We start from the raw sequence: 23658 nt of genomic DNA, 5'->3' as shown, positions 1-23658 counted from the left end.
GAGGAGGCTGACCTTTTGCTCCTTTGTTAGTTTACAAGTCTCAAACCAAACGAGAGAGAACCTTGCTTGTCTTTTAACCAAAGAACACAAAGGATAAAATCAAGTAAATATTAAAAACTGGAGATTCTTGTTGGTTAATTTTCTTAGCTAATATAGCTACTTATGATTTAACGATAAACAGATCTAATGTGGATCTCAGCCTGTTTGCAAAATACTGTGTCTACCAAAAGGCTGTTATGCTTGCTTGCAGGTTCATGTCCTCAGGATTGCCTTAATGGAGCAGCCTGCACAGAGGCAGGTGACTGTGACTGTCAGTTATTTCAGGCTCAAGGAAGCAGGTGTCAAATAGGTAAGCTTTGGGCCAAAAGAGGCAAGTTTCAGCTTCAAGTGAGATTTAAGGTACAGGTTTTTAAGCCAATATTGTTAACAACATACTTGTGATTCCTCTTTAGTAGGAATGTCATTCCACTAGTATCCAAGAGGATTAAAATAATATGCATTAGGGATACGTACAGGGTGACATCAGGAATGTCTACATTTTAGCACTTAGGATGTAATGATACATAGATACCATAACAGATAGATCACTGTCTAGTACGTAAGTAGCTAGCCAGCTTTTTATTAGTTAGCTGAACAACTGAGAAGTTACTGCATTTTTCTAACATTGACTTATTGCAAATAAAATTATCAACTATTTCAATGCACTGGTTTCTGGAATCTGCTGTCTGTAGGAATCAACAAGAATTATCTTCCAGGATCTGCTGTAGATCTGAATCCCTTGCCTCTTCTTATAATTAAAATGTCTCCACTGAAGCAAACTAAAAACTTACAATGATTGCATGTCACTAAGACTGCAGCCTAAAGATTGAAGAAAAAGTACTGACTTTATTTAAAGTTGAAGAAATAACATTACCTTTTGTCCTTGCTGTGTATTTCCTTTGTAAACTCTTACTTCCCTTCTGAGCTCTTACTATGTAGATGCCTGTGACACCTGTCAATTTTTGATTACCATGCTTGTTGTAAACTGAAACTCAGTGTGTTCTCTCCAGTACCTAACACTGGTAAGGACCGAGATGGGATTTGCAAGTCATGGGGACAGTATCATTTTGAAACGTTTGATGGTATCTACTACTACTTCCCTGGAAATTGCTCCTATATTTTTGCAAAAGACTGCAGTACTCCAGAACCCCAGTACACTGTTTGGGTAAGTAAGTGAGCATACGCCAGAAATAACACCCTGAGTATTCCTGTATTACAGGACTTATTTTTCGTCATAAGTAAAATAAGTAGAGAGAAAATAAATGGATCAAACTGTTGCATTGCTTAATTAAATATAAAACTATGCTGCTAGAAAATGTCTAAGCCTATGTGCAGTAACTCAAAACACTGATGAAATGATAATCAACAGTCAGTATGTTAAAAACAGTATTTCTTACTCCTAAAAACTGATCTCTGATCTCTTCTTTCTGGGAGCAAAAGTAGGTCTTAAAGCAGACCTTGGAAACTTCAATAAACTTTAGCTGTCAGATTGTAAAAAAATAGAGTTGCTAAGTAATGTGCAAACAACTATCACCTGCCTGATAGCTGGGCACACAAGCGTACTGGGCCCCAGTTCACAGCTATCGGTGCACCATGGGGAGCTGCCTCCTTGGCCCACTGAAAACTCTGTGCCCTCTGGGGATTCGCATTCTAATTGTGGATTACTTCTATGTCATGCAGAGACGATTATCAGCTCAAAAGCCTTCATCTTGACCTATGTATGGAAAGCACTCTTTTTAGTAATTTCCTCAAATTGCTGAGTATCCATGGTTAATGACTTTGGGTCAGGGAGAGTTCAAACCTATAGCCTCTCTGAAGGAAGATGCCCTGTTTATTAGGCAGTTGGTTACTGTGGGCAGGATACGAGCTCATTATGTTACTTTTTACACAATGGTTGGGGTTTGATGCTGATAGGGCAGGGGAAAGAGGACAAGAGGGGTCCTAGTTCTAAGCCCTGGTGGTCACAGTGCTTGCAGGGGAAAAGGCAGACCTAGATGCTGATTTCTGCTCCAAGGACTAGTTTTCATATATAAACACATGACCTCCTCTCCCTCCAGATAACAGCATGTAATGAAGATAAATCTGCCATTAAAACTGCCATTTCTATTCACTCAGTTATAGACAGATACTGTTACATCTGACTTCCACCATTTTGTTTTATTTCTTTGGATTCTGTGTGCAGCTATAATCTTTCAGTAGTTTTCAGAAAATGCTGTAGAAAAGCCCAAAATTATATTACAATCTATAATCAGTATTCCTGTGGATTCTGGTTGCTCTGAAAAGGGACAAACTACCATTCAGTTGCTGGAACAAATACCGTGTTTTGCTGAAAACTGAAAATATTTACTCAGAAAAGTCATAGGTAATGTTGAAGCACTGCAGCCACTACAGGCTGGGCAATGGAGAGCCAAGAGCCTTGACAAATCCTCACTTTACGGTCCTTCTGGCTTTAATAACCCGCCTCTCTAGAGGAGGAGAAAACAGAAGAATTATTTTGATTTTCCTTGATTGTTTACACAGAAACCACCTGTCAATGCTAGTAACATTTCTGATATCTTTATACATGTAAAAACTCTAATATTTTTCCTGGTTTGGTTTATTTCATTCAAAGAAACAGTAACTGTTTTTTACTTCCAGGATTGTCAGTTTAGGAATATTAATTTGAGTATATGTTAGCACTGTATATGTTTGCCAACAGATCTTTTCTACGAAAATTATAGCTCTAGTTACTCTTACAGCCTCCATTACTATGTTGGCAAAATGTTTCCCAGTTACTAATCTATTTAGCTTCACAGCACTATCAAGTAAACTGGTAATGCAGCTCCCATCCTTCTCAGAGAATGGTAACACACACAGTCACAGGAGTCATATTTGAGCTATCTAAACTCTGTCTACTTTTTAATCTAAGGTTCACAGCATGTTCCCCTGCCTCCTCAGCGGTATCTAAAATCAGCTCACAGGCTTTTGAAGCACTGCAGTCTAGGGCATCCCACAAGTTTGGGTGGCTCAGTGCCACTGAGATTAATGAAAGCTGTTGAAGTTTTGCTCAAGCCTTTGGAGAAGGTGTGTGCTAAAACTCAGACTATGTGAGTGTAATTTAAAACTGTATAGTAGTTAATCAGTTAGAGCATATGCACAGAAAGTTGGAGACCTATATCCCTATCATCTGTTAGAGTAAATTTGAACCCACAGTTTTCAAGTCCTGAGAGCATGCCCTGGCCAGCAAAAGCTGTGTGGTCCCTGGGGACAAGGACCTTCCTGCAGGAGTTGTGCTGTGCCATGCTGGGAATGCAAAGAAGGTCTGACTTCAGGGGTAGCCTCTTTTTTGCCAAACTATAGAAAGGAAGAGTGTTGGCTTATCATGCCTGTTACAAGGTCTGATTATACATTTTTAATGTGAGATCCACTTCACTGCCATAAGACTGCAGACATGCTGAGATAGGAGTTGCATGGTTTTCATTTCTGGAAGCATGCCTGTGAGATCTGTTTTAACACCTCCCTCTAGCAGTAGGCAGTCATGGAAGTCATACATTGCCAATATTGAAGACACACAGTTAAATCTCTCTCTGGCTGACTGAAACTTCTATTTCTATTGCTGTATTCAAACTAGAGAATCTGATATATGATACAAAGCAATACCCTGGCTCACTATGCTATATATGTGTAATGGGGAAAGGCAGACTTCAGAAAGGCCTGCCCTTCTCCATTAGCAGGGCTGGAAAGCCAGTGTGAAATGGGTTTCAACAGATTCATGTAACTCAGATGCCTGCAGTAATCTGGGAGCACTCCAAAATCTCAACAAATCCTGAGTGGCTCAGGAAGGCATGTTGTAGTTCAGCTGGTGCCAGTCTCAACTGGCATGGAGAATGCTGGTATTATCATGAGGTTTTGTATTGTTTTGTAGTCCCCCCTTATAGATCAGACCTCTAGAAACAGGGCAAAAAGAGTGTTTCCTTAGTGCAAATAACAAGCTTCTACATTGGCAGTTATAAGCTAGCTCACTACACAGTGTCTCTGAAGTTCACCTACATAAAATACCTGAGTATTTCATCCAGTATTTAAACCACCATCTTGTGATGCTTTGTGCTATTTAACAGTTGTTGTATTTCCTAGTAGTATTGGGTAGCATGAACATTTAGTTTTGCGTATCTCTATAATTGTGAATTGTTAATATTCTAATTATTTATTTGTAAAGCTCTTTCAGTGATGGGTGCAAAGAAATGTAAAATATCATATATGAGTTTATGAAAAAAATGCATTAAATTATTGAGAACAAACATTTATTCTTATTGTGTGTATATTTTTCCCCTTTAAGGTTCATAACAGTCCTCACTGTTATGGTTCAGTATATACTTGTCAGAGGTCCATCAGCTTATTTTTTTCCAACCAAGAAATAATTATTTCAGGACATGAAGTAAGAAAAAGTGGAATCAGGTAAGTATTCTAATGGTAGGTTTTAACATTTTATTGCAAAAAGATAGTGTGGAGTTTGGGAAATTGGTGCTTTTTACGCCAGCGGAGAAAATAATTTGATATATATCTTTATTGATCCCTTGCTGTTCTCTATTGGGGCTGATAGATTTCTAGTGTGAACAGAGGTAGTAGTGTTGATGTAATACCTGAGTGAAGATAGCATACACTCCCCACATGAACCTGCTGTTCAACTTCTCAGCTGTAACCTAATAATTACCCATCCCAACTTTGTATAGACAAAGTATGCATCAGACAGTTCTAGCTAATCCTTGGTGCATTCTGATACCGTTTTTGAACAAGGCAGTCATTATTTATTCTTGGTAGCTATACTTATGTAAGACATAATCTTCTTCTAGGCAAATCTCAATTGGTTGAATCAAGGATCTTAAGTCCTTTTTGTCCCTTTGGGGCAAAACCTTCACGGAACGCCTCTGAGGTACATCAAACCCCCGTATTTACCATTTTTTTTTTAATAGGGTAAAAAGATGAGTGCAAGGCTGTCATAAATATGTTTTACTGGTTAATAAAATATATAAAATTTCAGAGTTAAGATGTTCTTGCCATCCTCTTTGATGTAATGCTATAGCTGTTAGCATCCGAGACTGATGGTTATATTGATACTGTTCATCCCAACAGAAGCAACTTTGGAAGATTAAGGTTAGATTCATACTGCAATATTATTTTCCAGTGGTCTTTGGCCAAAGAAGGAAGATATGCAGTATTTTGGTCAATAGTATTTTCTGTACTGTAAGTTCCTCCATTTGCAGATGTCTACCCGGTGATGGCCCTGTGCCCAGAAAGGCTGCTTGTGGTCTTAGTGTCACATAAGTCCTCGTGCAATGCAAGCATTCTCATGGAGTCACAGATTCCTCAATGTGCCCATGCTGGACTTTGAAAATGAAGATTAATTGTTCTTTCGGGCTTATAATTGGTACAACTGATAGATGTATACAGCAGAAATGCATTCTTTTTTGACGGTCAGTATAGAGAAGTAAACAGAAGAAAGGGCAGTAAAAGTATGATGAAGAACTGAATGGAAGTGACTGTATACACCAGGAAAAAGGACTTAGTGAGTTAGAAGGTGGCGTTTTATGTGGTGTTTTTCTAGCACTACCCTCATCCCATCTGAGATCTTTGAAGCAGGCTGTTTATTTTCCCAGATTAATGTTGCCACAGACAGTTGGAAATGCTTTTCTTGAGAGACTGGCTGACTATATCCTGGTGAAGACCACCTTTGGTTTTTCTCTTGCTTGGGATGGAAACTCTGGTGTTTATATTAAACTGACAGAAGATCATAAGGGAAAAACTTGTGGCCTCTGTGGAAATTTTAATGGCAATAAATATGATGACCTGATACTGCAAAATAGTAAGTAAATAGCTTAGAAATACATGTTTACCTTGTGTGAACAGCTTCCATGTTCACTTTAAATATAATACCGTAAAAGACGGAGTCCTCTTTCTGTTATTACAGTGTAAAATAGAATATCTGCTCTACTGTTCTGCATCATTATAGATGCTAAGGGAAAAGATCCTAGTTTAAGAAAGTATTTATATGTATGTTTAAAACTTTTCTTGCTCAGCAAAGCACTTGGAGTATGTTTACCTTAGCTGATGAAAGTGCCTTCAAATAGTAAATAAAGAAAGAAATGTTTGTGGTTTTCTTTATGTTTAAAGATGGAGGGAGAATGATAAAAGAGCCAAAATATTAATATCTGGGAAAAAGCACCATTTAAGTCATTTGTTTATATGAGCATCATAAAAATGCTGGTTGAAGTATCTACCTTTCAAAGCTTTTGCCAGGGAGTTCCTTGTATTTCTTTGTTGGTATGGTGTATTATGGGCCTCCAACTACCTTGTAAGATGAGGATTTGCCCAATGCTGTGTCTGAGGCAGGGATGACTCGCCAAGCTGGTAGAATATTCTGTAGTCTGTGTGGTCAATACTCTATAGGGACTTTTGTCCTACTTGCAACTAATGGCTGGGGGGGGGGGGGGGGTGCGGGGAGGGGAAGAAAAAGAACAAGCCGGGGAAAGAAAAAGAACAAGCTTGAGAATATGAGGAGTATTTTTCTCAGTCTCTGATAAAAACAAAGATAGGACTGTTTTACTGTTACCATTAATTGCTGAGAAAATCTAGTCCCATGGCCCTGCATATTTCTTAAATCACAAAACTTACCTCACTGTAACTTTTTTCCCCTCTGTTTTTCCCCATTTGTTATGGTTGACAGTGGAGCTTTTTCACTTTCTAAGTGAAAAAAGATGCAGTGTACCTATATAGAGTCTTTAAATATCTGCACAATATAAATTTCTCATGCCTTTTCTGCCTTGAGAGCAGAAAGTTCCCTGTTTCATGCATTAACTTCTGCACACCAGAGTATGGTATGTTTAATAACTAATTAAAACTGGTGATCTGTAATAATAGAGAAAAATGGAGTTTGGAGGAGATAATGAATTCACATGATCTCTGAAAAATAGTAATTTCACTATCTTTAAATGTATCATCTGTTATAAAATACTCACAGCTCTTAGCTTTCTTCATTTCCAGAGCTACATTTCTTCACCATTATAACTTCTTCTTGCATTTTTCTTTATCAGAAATTATAGTATTGTTGCAGTGTACAATCGAGAGCACTATGAATCATTTTAACCTTGAACCAGTTGTATAACACGGTGCCTTGACTCTGCAAATACAAAGCATGAAGTTCTGATATCTTCACTAGAGTAGACTGCCAATTCAAATTACTTTTAAGCCACAACTTTTTTCTAAGTGTTTCCAAACCTTACAAATCATCTGGGATGATGATTTATGTCCCCCAGGTAAATTACTTCTCCCAGTAGTGTACAGGAAGCTCTTACATCTATCCTGAGTCTTCCAGAATCTGAATGCTCTCTATTTGCAATGCCCCAAATAAATAAGTTGCTCACAGGCATGTAATACTCCATTTCAAAGCACTGTATAGCTTTAATATACAAGGCTGTATCTGTGTATGGAACTGTTTCAAGGACAGTGATTTTATTTCGAGGCATTTTGTGAGGACTTAGAAATTTTTTTCAAGCCATGTTGAAATGTAAATAAAATATTTTTAATGATTTTGCAGAAAGAGAATTATGTCAGCAGGTTTACGTGTAGACCAAAACCCAGCTTTTTATGCTTGGGAAGGGTTTTCCGTGTAAAGAACTATTCTGTCAGAGGGAGAGATGTTTTAAGTCTCCCTGCTCTTAAGTAAAATAGACTGCTGGTTAGGATCTTTGTTTGTTTGTAGAGATCCAAGTACACATATCTGATTAGTGTGCTTTGGGGCTTTCCACATTGCAGTGTCAAACTTTGTACATCTTGTGCTAGAAGAAGTTAGATTAAGTTTTGGATAATACATCTCTATGAAAAAAACCCTGTATAATTTCAATACCCTATCTCCTAACCCTGCAGACATATAGATAAACATATCATAGATAATAATTACTGTAAGGTTCTCCAAGGTAGAGGCAATATACCCTTGTTAACATACTTAAGAACATAGAAAAAGTGTAATATTTAGTTCTTGCTGCCAAAATATGGAAATTTTGGGTCTGTTTCTTTACTGCCAACCTTCTTGTATGTTCGTGTATCTTCCTCAGCCTGTTGCCATGATTTCCAGTCATGCATCTCATTCATTAATAATTCTCCCATGCTCATGCTGTGAGGACAGCTGGGCATGTAAGTGATGTGTTTGTTGTAGGGCTTTTCTGCAGCAAGTGAAGAGGAAGGAGATAATAGCACTAACTGACCTTTGTGAAACACTATGAAAGCCTTCACTTGCTTTAAAGAAATGTATTTTTTTCTTAAGTATTCAATGAATTATGCTTGTCTTTATTTGTGTGTTTGGTATAAAATGGTCGGTGATTTCACTTAACCAACCAGCACCTTGTCATGTATTTTTTAAATAATTTTATTTAAATGTAGTGTAAAATACTACCTGAAATTAAAAAAGAAAAATAACAATTTTCTACACCACCTGTACGCTGAACATTTTTGTAACTGAGGTAATGAACACATTGAAAAACTATCAGAAATTTGAAAGCTGTCTTTTGTGTTTGTGTTGACATTTTTTTTCCCCTGGACGCTCTTCCAATGTTTTCATGGAGTAGGTGAATATACAGAAGACATTTCTGAATTTGCAAATAGCTGGGCTGTGCAAACCTCAGATGATGCAGCTTGTGCACCTACTGCCTCAGATTTTTCCAGTCCTTGCTCAGCTGATGCAGAATCCACTGAGGTAAATTAATCAAATTATTTATATATATATGTGTGTGTGTGTGTGTGTGTGTGTGTGTATTCTTAACCTTTACTGCCTAGTGATGGTACAAGAATCTAGCAATACACACCAAATGCCTTAAATGCATTTAAGGCTTTGTGAAAGGGAAGATTCAGGTCAGGACTGTTGGTAGGGAAGGTGTGAAGATCTTCAGATGTTTAGCTTAGAAGACAAAGGCTCAGATAGGATGTGCCAAGTGATACAGGTCTGTTAGCAGAGCTCTTCATTGCTGCATGAAATTTGGATTCAGTTTCCAGTCCTGGCATCTTACACCTCATTGTTTTGGAAACTGAAAAGCTGCAGAAGTAACATGCTCAGCTCCAGCATTGATACAAAATGTTTTTTTTGTCATATCACACTCTTTCATCCCAGCTGGTTTAGGAGCAGCATGCAATCAAGCCAGCCTAGGCAGGGAGGACAAATTTTAGGAAGAATAATGAAGGAGGCATAATAATAAATTGAGACTGTGAGATTCTCAAATTTTAATGGGAATATAAAGGACCCTAGATTAGGGAAACAAAGTTAAAAAGAATACTTCTTGTTCAGAAAGTATTTGCTAACTGTCATTTACTGATTCTCCTTAATGCACAGGACATATTCTTCAAGTGCCAAATATTCCTACAGTTTCCTTTTCTCAGCTGTCATGAAAGCATAGATCCGTATTCTTATATTTCTAGCTGTATGAATGATCTTTGCAGGTAAGACTGGAGTTCTTGTGTATTTATTTTTGATACATAAAATGAATGCTCACTCTTTCATTTGAGACCAGAACTGAGCAACAATGAGGGAAGTTAGGAGGAACCAAGTTCAAAATAAAAAAGAAGGGGTTTCTCAGTGGGTGATTTAGAGGAAACAAAGAGCATAGAACCAGCCTGACAAGAGATATTTGGTTGCTAAAGTTTTACATCAATTCAAGGAAATACTAGACAAATACAGGGAAGAGAAACCCATGGAGAATCATTAATGGTAAAGAGGAGCTGCTAATCACAACCCCCCTGAAACCTGTGTCTGGAGGTCCTGAATCAAAAATACATGGAAATGATACTAGGGGATAATATCAATGGTACTGGAGAGGCTGGACCATTTGTCTGACAGAGACTGTTTTTATGAGCAACTGCTATGGTTCAAATTAGAATTTTTCAAAATTATTTTATTTATGTAAATTCAGAGTTGTCAAAGAAATTCAACTCTTATTGCCTTTGTGGGAGTTACACCCCCTCAGCTGCTGGCATTATATGCAACCTGGTATTTTTCCTGTAGGTCTCCAGATTCCTGTTTAGTTCTTGTCATTCAAGTTAAACTGGTGCTCCAGAGTGTAATGAATAGATGACTGAACAGTGTACCATTTCTTTTTAATAGGGTTTTTAAATTAAGAAGTAATCGTTATAATAATAGTATTTTTACCAGATACTGTTATGGCCTTCTCAGACTATCATCAATTTAATCAAAACCATACAGAAAGGACCAAGACTAAAAGTAAGAATCACTCAGTATAATCTATTGCAACTTGTTAGTTCATTTTTGCTGAATTTTTAGTTTTCTGATTTACCATAAAGTCAAGATAGAAGAATTAGTGTTTGTAGGCAAATTTCCAAAGCATGTTTCCTGAAGTTTGTGTTCTGTACGTTGATTTAGCTCAGAGAAGAGATGAGTTGCCTCTCTTTGTTGTGGTCTCTTTGTAACTCAGGAGTTTATTGTGACTTTTGAAGAAGAAGAATAATGAAAAGCAAATTTTCAAATGTGATATTCAATAAGTGTGATGGTGTTAAGGTGGATTTGATTTTTGTCAACATGCGTATGTCTGTTGATGTGAATTGTGTGAACATTAAAAACCTTGAAGAAAGTTTCTGTATTTCAGAATTTCATTAATTTAGGCTTATTTTGTTTATAAAGGAGACGTCTCTTCTTGTGGCTTAGTGTCAGTTTATGAAGATTTTTGTAAGGCCATAGTGTATGCCAAGTATTCTTTCTATTAAGACCCATTTAATTGGATTAGATAAGGAGAGCTGGAGAGAATCTGATCACTGTAAGAAAGAGTATAGTGGCATTTGATTTGATAACAGATTTGTTGAAAGCAGAATACAAGCACAATATAATATATTCTTAAGACCATTAATTCTGGAAGCATGATCTTGTGTGCTGAAAGACAAACTCAGTTGATCTGTCACAGTCATGCTTATAATAGAAATGTCATGTTATGACTAGTTCATTTTGGCATCAAGTCCTCCACAGTGAGTGATGGGATGTTGGACCTTCACAGTAATAAAATGTTGGTGGTATCTTACATCTGAATAAAATTTGAGGTTACCTAAACACTAATCAATGTCTCTTTACTTGATCCTGGCAAAAGCGCACTGTACAGCTTCTTCTGTACAGACTAAGGCAGAGATAATGTCTTTGGCCAAGGTCCTGCTGTAAATCCCTACAGTATTCAGTGGGTAATGCTTCTGGCACCAAGCTCTTCAGCACAAGGTCAGGAGTCTACCAACAGAGTTCTTCTCACCTAAGTTCAATGAATGACAGGCAATTAGAAATTTGAACTTGTAACTTGGAACAGAATGTCTTTTATCAGTGTAGGTCAGTGTCCATGTCATGCAGGTGGAAGAGGGCCTGAGATGTGGATCTTGAGACTGTTGAGTTGTCCATTGTCTTCAAGACAAGGTCTTCATTCATCATAATCAGCATTTATATTTTTTTTAATAAATTACTGGTTTTGTTCATTGTGGTAATATTAAAAATAATAACTTTTTGTGAGATCAAATGGTAAAAAAACAAGTGTATTCTGTATTGCTCACTCCCTTTCATAGTATTGTCACTGTGTGCAGTTACAATTGAGTGGTGTCAGCTATGTGTGAAGTATCTGATGCAGTGTCCCGTGGCAGAGATTTGTAGATGGAATTTGAGTTCCTTGATTACTCTTTTGTTTTATCATTTCAGAGTGGATGATGATGAAACATACTGCAGGGCAGTGACAGAGTACGCTAGAGCATGCTCTCACGCTGGGTCCCCAGTGCGGGACTGGAGGGATGACTTTCCTGCCTGTAGTAAGACTCTTTAATAAAGCATACTATGTGACCTTTGAGATATCCCATGTATTCATTTCAGATAATTCCATCTTGACAACATTTGTCACTATAGAACTCAAATTTGATACTGAAGTAGATCAGCCAGCTTCACTTTTGCTGCCAAACAATGAATTCAATGACTTGCTAGAGGAATATTTTAATTCCATTGTGATACGATCTAGATCCATATAAAATTCATGTTTCTGCAGATTGCTTGAGTCGTCATGTGTGCTGATCATATTCTAGGACAAAGAAGAAACATCTGCAGAGATCTGATGTTGCCCCTCTTCCCAGATGACTTTGCAGTCTCTACTGGCCCTATAACAGAATGAATACAGTTAATCCAGGTCCTTTTAGTTATCACCACCACCCACCAATTGCAGTTCAGTCTCATGCACCAGACTTTGAACTAGCTGAAATACGAGCACATGTTCCCCTGTCACAGAAACTATAGACAGACTTAAATACTGATGAGAGATTCACCACAGTTCATCAGTTAAAACCTCTCAAAAAAATCCATTGTACCTGATCTGAATAATTACCTATACCAGCATCACTACAATCTATTTGAGAGAGAGGGCTTCTCCAGTGTGGAAAGAGAAATTGCACTAATGTTCTCTTTACAATATATTTTTTCTAGCTGAGAAGTGTGAAGACAGTTTTGTACACCGTGACTGTATCAGTTGTTGTCCACCAACCTGCACGTTTGAAAAAGATTGTCTTGGCAGCAACCTACACTGCTTAGATGGCTGTTACTGTCCAGATGGTAAGTACTGTCAATTGTATGTGAAAAAATATGTGCCAAGCTAATACCCACAATCATAATAAAGTTGTCTAAATAGGCAGTGCTTAAAATTAAAACCTGAAAATATGAATATTGTAAATTCTGCTCTAGCTGGTATTACTGTGACTCTTCTTCTATTGTCTTCTAATCATTTCGCTAGAACACAAAGGTAGCTCAGAATGAAATACCAGTTGAAACCTGGAGCCATCACTAATGTTTGCTACAATAAGCTATTGCAAAGATTTAATCCACTTTATTTGAATTATTCCAAAATTTATTGATGTTTTGTTTAAACAGAATGTGTCTTACGCTCCGTACAAGAAAACTAATTTCCTGAGACCTGTACTCAATAAAAATTAGGGGTTGGACTATGAAGAGCCCTGTTCTAGAAGGATTAAAGATTATATGATCTTGGAATCTTTTAATTTTTGAGTCTGTACAGTTTTACATGCTTAAAGCAGATATTTTTCATAAAACAACTATTATGAGTGGCAACTGCTTTGAGAGAGCTTCACTGTTCACCATTCTGAGCTCTCTGCACTCACTGGGTGACTCTTTTAGCTGGTCCTCTGTTAAGTCTGGTGGGATCACTTTCTGGTGGATTTGAATGTTTGAGTCAGCTGGGGGAAGAACAGGGATTTGGAGTTTGTTAATTTCTTTTTTATCTCATTTATTAACTTTCCTCCCAATAGGTCTCATTATGGAAAATGGAACTTGTATCTCTGTGTCAAATTGCCCTTGTATTTATCATGGAACTGCCTTCCCTGTTGGCTCAAAAATTGAACAAGAATGTAGCAACTGGTATGTGAAAGCCACACATCTGTATTTCCTCTTTCTGTGACTGCTACCCATATTTTAACATCACAGTCACACATTTTAAAGAATAGTTAGCACTTATATTTTACAGTCTGGGTTCCTGTGTATCACTAAAACATGCAGGCTTTTCCATGGAAAGGGTGAATTCAAGACATATTAAGTATCTCAAAGCTGCTTTTTCTGCTACAGGTTAGAACACTGATTTTATGTGTTTTGTGATTTTTCTTTTTAGTGTTTGTATTGGTGGCATTTGGAACTGCACTGATCATGATTGCCCAGGTATCTGTGTTTCATTATTCTTTTCTCTCCTCAGTGAACGTAAGGGAGACAACAGAGCCAAATATGATCCAAGGGCTTGGGATGCTAATTTAAGGAGAAAGATTAAGCAGATGGATGCTGAGAGTATCAGTGGGCCACCTGGGGTGAAGCTGTTCACTGCCTGACCATACTCACCTTTTCCATTGCTTCCTTGACTCAGTGTGTTACATCCCCCTCTTTGTTTTCTATCTCCTGCTTATGCTCTATGTTTTTGGGGGCAGGTGACTTATTTCTACAACCTGTACAGTACCTAGGCCAGGTATAAGGATCTCCTAACTTTTAGGTGCAATTGTAATGCAAATAATAAGAAAAACATCATTCTGATGATCAGTGTGCTACATTTTCTCTCTTGTAATGGCAGTTCATATCTTTAAAGATTACATGTCTCTGTAATGAGTTACTCAGAGGAACATGCAATACTTGGATAGTGAAACTCCCTTGACAGTTCTGTATCTCAGACAAGATTATACTATGAAGCTTGTGAAATACAGAACTTTTTACAAATTAAGGGGCCTCCTCTGAATGAGGTAATAACAAAGCTTAACAGTTACCAGGCAAGGCTTGACAGGTGGATCTGTAGCATAGAACAGCTGACACTGAGAACCACTCCATAGGTTTTGTGTGTGTTATGTGTGCATGTGGGGGGGTAATTATGACTACTCTAGTCTGGTCCTAGGGACTGAATGCCTGTTAGTAGTGGGAGCAGGTTAGACATGCTTCCACAGAGCACTGCCTGCAGTAGTTGCAGCCAAAAGGAATCTATTCATGTGCTCTGACACTGCCCCATGGTGTGAATGAAAGTGCAGTAAGTGGGGATGCACGGGAGACTTGTTTCAACAGTGCACTCCTGATCTGAACTGAAAAATGAATATAGATGTGCCCTGAGGACAGACACCTGGAGCCTCTTCATACCTGCGGTAGCAAGCAGTGCCATCATACCTAGAAGGAAGAAGGAAGCTTTCACACTCAATCATGCCAAAAGATGATGATTCTAGGAAACTTCAGGACTGTAATACAGAGGAAACTTTTTTATTTTAGAGAACTCATGACTCAAAGGCATCTCATCTAGTTAGAACCTGCACATTGGTGCATACAATATGAGATGGTATCTGATGGAAATAGGTATATATAATGTATTTTATTTCCAAATACCAGAATAACTAGATAGATTACAGTTAGCCTGGATTATGTGCTTAGAAATAAGGAGAAAGCTTCTCATTTCTCTCTCTTACATTATTTAGAGAATAACGATGCATTCTTATGCAAGTGAACATTCTTGTTTATCCTTTTTCTCTCAAGCCGAGTGCTCGATCACAGGTAGCTCTCATTTCACAACATTTGATGGGCGTCACTTCACCTTTCTTGGGATTTGCCAGTACATTTTGGTAAAAGGCACTGGGAGAAACAAATTCACAGTCACTTTACAGAAAACACCTTGTGGACAGGTAAGTAATTTTTGTTGAACATTCACAACAAATGTGTCCTTCCATCTTTCAGGCAATCTTGTACAGATGCTACTGTAAACTACTGGGCTGTGTTTAACAGAAAATATAAACCGAAATAATTTTACAGCTTTTTTTGTAAGTGGTTGTATTGCTACATATTGTATTATCCTTTGCAAAATCAGTTGCATCTTTAGAGGGATAAAGTTTAAGTAGTTATTCATTTATACATGCTAAACAAGTATATATATCTTTGTTTATGGTACAAAAAGAAGTCTTAGGCTTTAGAAAAGCTCTTGCTGGCAGCACTGAACAGGTTTAATACACTGCTAGTCAGGCAAAAGATTTTTTTTTTATAGCTTTAGTTTTTTATTTGATATGCCATAACATTTATTTAATTAGAACAATGCCTTTTAGAAAGCTGTTGAAGTGACTAGATACCACACATAGTAATTTGAAAGTATTTTGGCAGGTATCCAGCAACAGGCTTTATGAATAGAGGTGCTTATAAAAAGTACTTACCTGCAAGACTGGATTTAATGATGTTGTTAGTCACCTAGGCTTTCAGGAGAAGGGACTCTCAGCCTGTGACTCATAGCTGCCCTTGTGCTAAGGGCTAGAATGCCTGAACTCATCAGCAGGGAGTGATGCACTGAAGCTGCCCTGCTATGGGGCTCTCTCATGTCCCTTCAAAAGCTAGACTATGAGCTCATGCCTCTGCTTTTTTTGTAAGCACCTCCTTCTCCTGCATAGGTGTTGAGACTCCTCTTTCTGCATTTCAGATGGCTTCAAGCATGAAATGGTTGGTTACTTAGCCACTGAGAGACTAGGATGCTACTGGAAATGACCCTTAGCACAACTCTAGACACCTTGGAAAGTTTCTGGGTGAAGACACGGGGGCCCTGGGGGAACATAGGATGCTTGATTTAAGCTGGTTATGTGTTCACCTTTTGTCCTGTACTTAGGTTCATAAATTCTACCTGGACAGCACTCTAAAATGATTGGTGTGAGTTGGTTTATAAGTCACCATTTTTTGATAGTCAGATATTTATACATTATTGTAGTATAATTCTGGAGAAATTATATCCTTTTGGTCTGCAGTCAGAGATCATGACTATGTTTCAAGGTGAGAAGCATCTTCAAGTGTGCAATGATTTCTTCCTCCTGCATTGCTGCATTTGGGCTGTGGTTGCACCAGCTTGATATAGATGGGGTCAGACTCCTGCTCAAACACTGGTTAACCCAGCAGCAATGGCGAGTACCCAGGGCAGCCATGCAAGTATGGCCTTTTGAACCAAGTATTAGTTCTTGGGGACCTCTGTCCACTTAACATTAGACTGCCATAATAGCTAAAATGCATTCTCCTTGCTCTTGTATGCATATGCAATGTTTTATTATATTTTACATCCATTTCAAGTGCTCTGTTTAATGCTTTGAGTGACAGTTTACAACCAATTTACCTGACAACAGTTTTGGTATTTCCTTTCTATACAACTGTTTTTCCCCCTTTTTGTTTGTTTTTGCTTTCCGTGGTAATATTAATGTCTTTGCCTGTTTCTGATGGTGAAACTTGTTTCTATTTAGAACTTTGACCATGCCTGCATTGAGTCTGTAACACTAGTTCTTGAAGATGATGTGAGCAAACAAGTAACTCTCACAAGATATGGTCAAGTCCAAACTGGCCCTAACCAAGTTTTTAACCTTAATGGTAAGAAGTGCGTGGAGTAGAATTTTACCAGGGTTCAGTTCACATTATTTCTTTTATATGCTCCAAAGCTTTTTAATAATATTTATGAAGAAGGAATTTTTTAAATAAGACTTATGAAATGTACAATCACTTACTTCTTACAACCTTAGTAATGGTTCTAAAAATGTGCTTTTTCAGTCTGTGAAAGAGAGTCCTTCATTATGCCCTCATTTCTTTGCATTTTTTATCTTCAGAGTACCTAGAAATTCTACCCATTTTGGTTTTGGTTAGTGGGGAGAGGGTAAGAAAAAAGAAGGGAGGTGAAGAGAGGTTGGAACCCATCTTGATGCTGATGTTAAGGTCTAGCTTGGCAAAAGCTTTTTGGAATAAATGGCATGGGATAGAATCTATGTGCTCTACAGGATCTATATTGCTTTCAGTGATGACTTACGTTGTGATTTCAGGCAAATTACTTCAACTTTTTGGAAAGGCTAGTGAAAAAAATCAGCCTTAAAAGGATGTTACAAAATTAAGCACTGAAGATGGAAATGATATTGCTAAATTTTGTATCTTACAGTGGTCAGTAGTAAATTCTTAACTGCATTTTTAATCTCTTTCAGAAAGAGTAAAGTGGGAGTTCCCCTTTTCTTTACCAGCCTCCACCAGAACAGAGTTTAGGGAGTTCTGTGCTGGTGGTTGCAGCTATGTCTTTTCTTCATTGAATTTCTCCAGTCACAAGTTCTTCTTCTGGCATTCACAGTGTCCTATGGCAACAAGTTTCATAGCTCAGTTATACTTCCAGTTATGTTGATAGTTCTGCTTTATAATTTCATATTATGTCTTTTGAATCAGTCCCTATTAATTTTCTTGTCTCTTTCCATAGTCTGTAACAAATATAATCTATGACAAATATTTTGGTGTCACACTCATGATAACTGGGTGTATCTAGTAAGTCTTACCAGCTAAGAGCATCTTCAAGCTCACATAGGCATTTTATCTGCCTTTTCTCAGTTTATGCACCTAAGTACATGTGTGTGGATGTGTAGAGGCTGCTAATGAAGGTAGATCTGCTTTAAACTTACAGCTGCAAGTAACCCAACATTGTGTAGCAAATGAATGCCGTAACTGTGAAATCTCCATTTCCTTGCATAATGGGGTTTGCTGGGGAGGAAAGCTGGGAATTTGATACGGCCTTAGTTCACATGCAGTCTAAGGAAGGAGCTATACTGATGTCATATCAATAATATTAAGAGAGAAGCTTCTATCTAAAGACAGCAATACACTTCACAGACATCTGTTAATTAATCTTATAACATCCCCGGAGAATAAGAAACAAGTGGTGTCTTGTCTTCTTGTGGCCAGAGGCATGCAGTTGCATTGCTTGCTTCTAAAAAAAAGACAAAAACACTCACAGGTACAGAAAGCTGAGAGATTTTTTACTGTCCCCAGTAGCTGCAATTCCTGGTTTGTATGGTGGATGAAAAAGATAGGAATAAATTCAGATGGAGAATGAGTGAGGTTATTTGTCTGCAGGTGATGTTGTGCATAGATTCTAATTTTATTTCTGAGTTTTCAAAATCTATTTTCAGGGGTAAAAAAGTACAACCTGGAAGTTGCATTTCAGTGACTTTGCTTTTTTCTTTTGCTATGTGCAGGGGCTGTTGAAATTCAGAATATATCTTCTGTCTTTGTTCAACTGAAAACTAGTTTTGGTTTGAAGATACTGTTTGCTAAAGATGGAGAAAGGATCTATGTTCAAGTTGATGTCAGCTGGAAGAGAAGAACATTAGGACTATGTGGAACATACAATGGGAATTTAAGAGATGATTTTCTGTAAGTTGTATATTGTACATTTAGATTATGTTTAAGTTGTATATTGTACATTTAGATTATGTTTAATAACAAGGGAAAAGTTTTGTTGAATGTAATAATCTGATTATTTAATTTCATTAACATGCTTGTACTTTATTAAACTAACCAATATAAAATCTCTTGATGAAAATACCACTCACTTTTAAAAATATGAAATTCATACATTTAGCAAAGTCATTCCAAGATGTTTAGCTAAGTAAGTCTAGAAAACTACCATATTATTAAGTTATTGGGTGATATTGCTTGCTTGAACGCACTTTTTCTCCCTCACTGCTGCTCCCTTAACATCAGAGCAAATATGTGAGCACTTACGAAAAGAGTGGATGATAATACTAGTATAAACCTCACCTGATAAACACTTACTACTGCTTGATTTTTTCCCCCACATCAGTTTTTAATGGAGAAAAAATGTAATTCTGAACCACAGGAATAGTTTAATTAGAAGGGGACACTTTCCTTATTCTTTTACTTAATTTCCTCCAAAGTTCCTCAAGCTATAATATCACAAAACTTTTCTAGCAATTACAAATGCTTTTGAAATACTTGGTGAAAACCAGCATCAAAATGCAAGCAACTCCCCTCTAGAACACTGAAATTAGCCAACAGGTCAAATTTTCACTGAATGTATGTACTCAAATAAAGGCCAAATTCTTTTTTTCATTAACACATCCTGCAATCTATTTCAGAGTACTTGAATTAAGTGTGAGGGCAGACTTTGCACGTAAGAATATTTTTGTATAAGTAAAATATTGGGGAAAAAGCTTCACATGCCCTCTTTTCTTTTGTGCCTCGCAGATGGAAAATCTTTTGACACATTGAATGTTCAATGTGACTAAGCACCTAAGGCTTTTTGATGTACTTGCATCCTCACCCGTGTAGTCCATAAGGTCAGCAGGGCACTTGCAGTGCTGATGTTTTCTTTTTCAGTTCTCCAGCAGGGATGATAGAAGGGACCCCACAACTTCATGCCAATGCATGGAAGGTTTCCTCAGCTTGTTCTGTGCCTATCAATATTCCTGTTGTTGATCCCTGCAATGTTAATCAGCAAAACGGTATGTTTTTACATAGGAGTCTGGAATTCACTGTATCGTATTATTATGGGTCATTTTTTGTTTTCCTTGTGAATGAGTTGCACGTACATGTATTTCAACTCCAGTTTTAGATGTGCACCCTTTCTTACCTTTTTCTTTTTTGGAAAAGACCATTCTTTCTATACATTTAGCATGTAAAATGAAGTCAGTCCGTTGTGAATACAAGCTAGTTGATCATTTAATGCTGGGTGCACTGGCCATGAGTCCTGAATTCTGCTGTCTAATATACACGCAGAACACTGGCTGCAGTCCTCTAAATCACACCAGTCAATTTGAGTGATGTGTGTGATGCATGTTTGTAGATTAACAAAGAATGTACAGGAGTGTCTTGCAAAGACAGTCTTCAGATCAAAACTCCTGTCTCTGACTTCTCTATGCTTGTTGGATTAAAAGTTTCCTTACTCTCCATCTAAACTCTCTGACACAAACTGATGCAAACAATCTGAGATCCTTGGATTTGTTCAAATTCCTGAGTAAAGATTTAATTTTGGCTGGTTGACATGCCTATGTTTTGCGTTGAACTTTCACTGTCTCCTCCTTTCCATGTTGCTGTTCTTTTCAGTTAATGTAGACAATGGGTAGACAGTAGTTGCCAATTCTGACAGAATTTAGTCTAATGTTTTTAATGTTTCAGACATAAGGCCTCACTAAGGATGTGGGATCTGGCCATATTTAGAGCCAGTGGGAGCAAGCCTAGAATAACTATCAACCTTTAAGAATCTGGGGCATTCTAAGACTTTTTATGCCTTCAGCATTGGCTGTGTTCTAAAGTAGTACATCTCAACCAAGTTAGCTTTCACCAAGATACTACATGCCTCACCTTCAGTTCTGTGCTTCCTCAGTGAAGGTGAAGTTTGATAGCTGCTTAGAGTGGGAGGGTGGACTACATGACCTTCCGAGGTCACTTCCAGCCTGAATTTCCCTGTGAGCCTGTAATCATCACTGGAAAAAGCAGTTCCTTAGTAAGTGGTCCTGCCCCACACTACCACCTGTGCTGAGCCAGCGCAAGCATTTTTCCAGGTCTTTGATGATCTTAATCTGATGAAACTGAAAAAAAGAAATGATTGTTGGTTTACTTATTTTGTCAGGTTACTTTTCAGCCAAGTCAAGTTCACTCCTTGAAGCTAGTTTACCGAGAGACTTCAAAAATTCTTGTGCCAGTGTTTGTATGTGGGAATTAACAGGGAGGATGAAGGGCAGAGGCACTCCTTTAGCAGCAAAATTGTCTTAAATATGATCCACACTGTGGTGTTCATGAGATACTCTGCCATTTGTGGTGGTAGTATGCTTCAGTGGTAGGAGGAGGGTCTTTTGGCACTAGAAGGTATATGGCCAGCTTGAGACTTGCACACCCTCAAGCTCCAGTTTGTAATGCTTCCTGAGTGCACATGCCAAGAAGTATATAGCCATTGATGATTTCAAAGCTAAATGAAATATCAAATAGAAAAAAAGTGTATTCCAAACTTTGGAGGATTCTTCTAACTCTTTTGAAATACGTTATTTTGCTATTTAAGTTTTCTGCGCTACTAGAGGAAGGCATAACTGGTTTTATATAGTTATTTTTATCTTAAGTGGACTTTATTGTTGGGGGAGTTGCTTACAATGTCAGTTTCCATACTATAGAACTTTGCGAAAGACAATGTGTACAAGATTTTGTTGCACAACTGGCTATGTTTGGTTTTGATATTCTGTGCTATTCATATGACTAACTCTTATATTTAAATGGATCTGGCTAAACCAATGTCACTTTCTCTCAGCTGAGTATGCATCTCACTGTGATATCATCAATCAAGAGGTTTTTGCTCCCTGCCATGCCTACATCAGTCCAGGATTATACTACCAGCTATGCCGCTTTGACGCATGCAAATGCGGAAGCAGCTGTTTGTGTAATGCTTTGGCGCACTATGCTTATGTCTGTGGCAAACATGGGGTTGTTGTTGACTTCAGACCTCACATTTCTTACTGTGGTGAGTAACATTTGCAGAACAGAATATCTTTTAGAGATGTGTCAAATACTGCAAATATGATTTGCTCCAGAAAATGCAGGGATCAATGTTTTTTGCTGAAAACTAGAATTGTGCCATGGGATAATGACATATCAGGGGAGAATGCTAATAGTCTCTGAGGCATCTGAGTTGGGGACCTTGAGCTGCCTCACAGCGAGTGCCTGTCTCTTTCCACTGGCTGCAGAGAGAATTTAGATTTCTAACTTCGAACTCCTAAGCCATATGGAAGCCCCTATTAGGCTAAAGTAGTCAAGGAGTGGCAGGAGCAGGGCTGTTCCCTAGGGAAAGCCAAGCCGGGTTGGCAGGGGCTCCCCAGGGCATGCAGGGCAGGGTGGGCAGTGATTTGCCAAGTAGGATGTTGCAATGACTTAAAACAAAGCATTTCTAAACCATACAGTAATGCCTCAACCTTAACTGGACCATTCTTCCTCTCTTGGAAGCCCAAGTTACTAACCTATATAAAGAATAGATTGACAATTCCAACCAAGGAATTGTCTAACATAGACTCAGCTGAATCTAAACATTTCTAACTTAAGAAATCAGTAAGATAGCATATTTTTCTCATTCATTTTACCTCACCCAGTTCAGCAAAAGACCATTTTACTTTGCTGTTTTGCACTCCCATGATATACTGCTTTGTTTTCTATTTTTCACGTTTTAAGAGTATGTTATTGTCCCTTCTCCCCCCCTCACTGTCTTCCAGCTGTGATGTGTCACAGTGGTATGCTTTATCGTCAGTGCTCTTCTTTTTGTAAACATTCCTGTGCTTCACTTTCTATGGCAAATATGTGTGGCGATGACTGTGCAGAAGGATGTAATTGTCCTGATGGGAAGTATTTTGAAGCGTCGGTCAACTTTTGTGTATCAATGTAAGTCATACGAAAATAGAATATATGTGTAGGCATTTTCCTCTTTCCAGTAAGCTTTAAGTAGTTTTTTTGCTGTTTCCCTCAAGATATAAGCTGCCTAAACATTATAGCAAGTGACACGTGAAGATTTCATATTCTGTTGTACTAATCAATAGTGGAGCCTCATTTGGTACTGTGTGTACAGCCTTCAACTGCACTTCAGAAATGTCATACTGCTTTAGAGAAGGGTGATGAAAATTTTTTAATTCATGGGAAGGCACTTTCACATGAAAATCTTTTTTTAACACTTCAGAAATAATGAGAAGGAATCAATGTAGTACCAATATACGAAGTCAGGGATAGTATGGAAAGAGTGTCTAGGAGTGTCTTTTTTCTGTCTTACAATGCAAATCCCTTCAGTTAAATGAAAGGAATTACAGCTTACTACCATGGGGAGTTATGGAGTTCAGGTACTGAATTAAAAACGAATGAGTATTTATATAAATTTCAAGATTTACAGAATTATTGCTATTCATTGCAACATATATTTTGGAAAGATCAGTAAAGTTCATACTGTAGGGAAAAAGACTGTTTCAAACTATATAAAGAGTGTGAAGTAACTTAGTATTCCCATATTTTTCCATGGTTTCTAGGGAATTCTGTTGCTGCTACTATCCCATCTTGCTCGTCTTACAGAGTGAATGATTTTGCTGTGATAATTCTTCTGTCCCATGATTTTGACAGTACTTTAAATGGGATCTACACGTTGCCATACTACTCCCATAACTGGGAAGAAAAACTCCTTTCTATAAGACTAAAGCACAGAAACAGCAAATAAATAATACAGAAATCAAGGAAAATTTTGGCTTTGTTGAAGATGGTAGGAGTTTTGCCACAGACTTCAATACAGTCAGTGTGTCATCCTT

General features: G+C 37.8%; 1 protein-coding gene across 1 annotated transcript in view; it reads left to right on the top strand.

Annotated features, from left to right (window-relative positions):
- The window catches only part of OTOGL (otogelin like), a 101815-nt gene that overhangs the window by 6268 nt on the left and 71889 nt on the right, over nt 1-23658 (top strand). The window contains exons 5-20 of the mRNA XM_037388300.1: nt 251-349; nt 1050-1204; nt 4355-4473; nt 5673-5878; nt 8637-8764; nt 9395-9501; nt 11741-11847; nt 12509-12634; nt 13345-13453; nt 13701-13747; nt 15086-15231; nt 16813-16936; nt 18571-18748; nt 19715-19839; nt 21636-21845; nt 22588-22753. Of these exons, the coding sequence (XP_037244197.1) occupies nt 251-349; nt 1050-1204; nt 4355-4473; nt 5673-5878; nt 8637-8764; nt 9395-9501; nt 11741-11847; nt 12509-12634; nt 13345-13453; nt 13701-13747; nt 15086-15231; nt 16813-16936; nt 18571-18748; nt 19715-19839; nt 21636-21845; nt 22588-22753 (2152 nt within the window). The remainder of the gene's footprint in view (nt 1-250; nt 350-1049; nt 1205-4354; nt 4474-5672; nt 5879-8636; nt 8765-9394; nt 9502-11740; nt 11848-12508; nt 12635-13344; nt 13454-13700; nt 13748-15085; nt 15232-16812; nt 16937-18570; nt 18749-19714; nt 19840-21635; nt 21846-22587; nt 22754-23658) is intronic.

The sequence above is a fragment of the Falco rusticolus genome, chromosome 5 (assembly GCF_015220075.1).
Source record: "Falco rusticolus isolate bFalRus1 chromosome 5, bFalRus1.pri, whole genome shotgun sequence".
NCBI classification, from domain to species: domain Eukaryota; kingdom Metazoa; phylum Chordata; class Aves; order Falconiformes; family Falconidae; genus Falco; species Falco rusticolus.
This window is presented reverse-complemented; position numbering and strand designations above follow the sequence as displayed.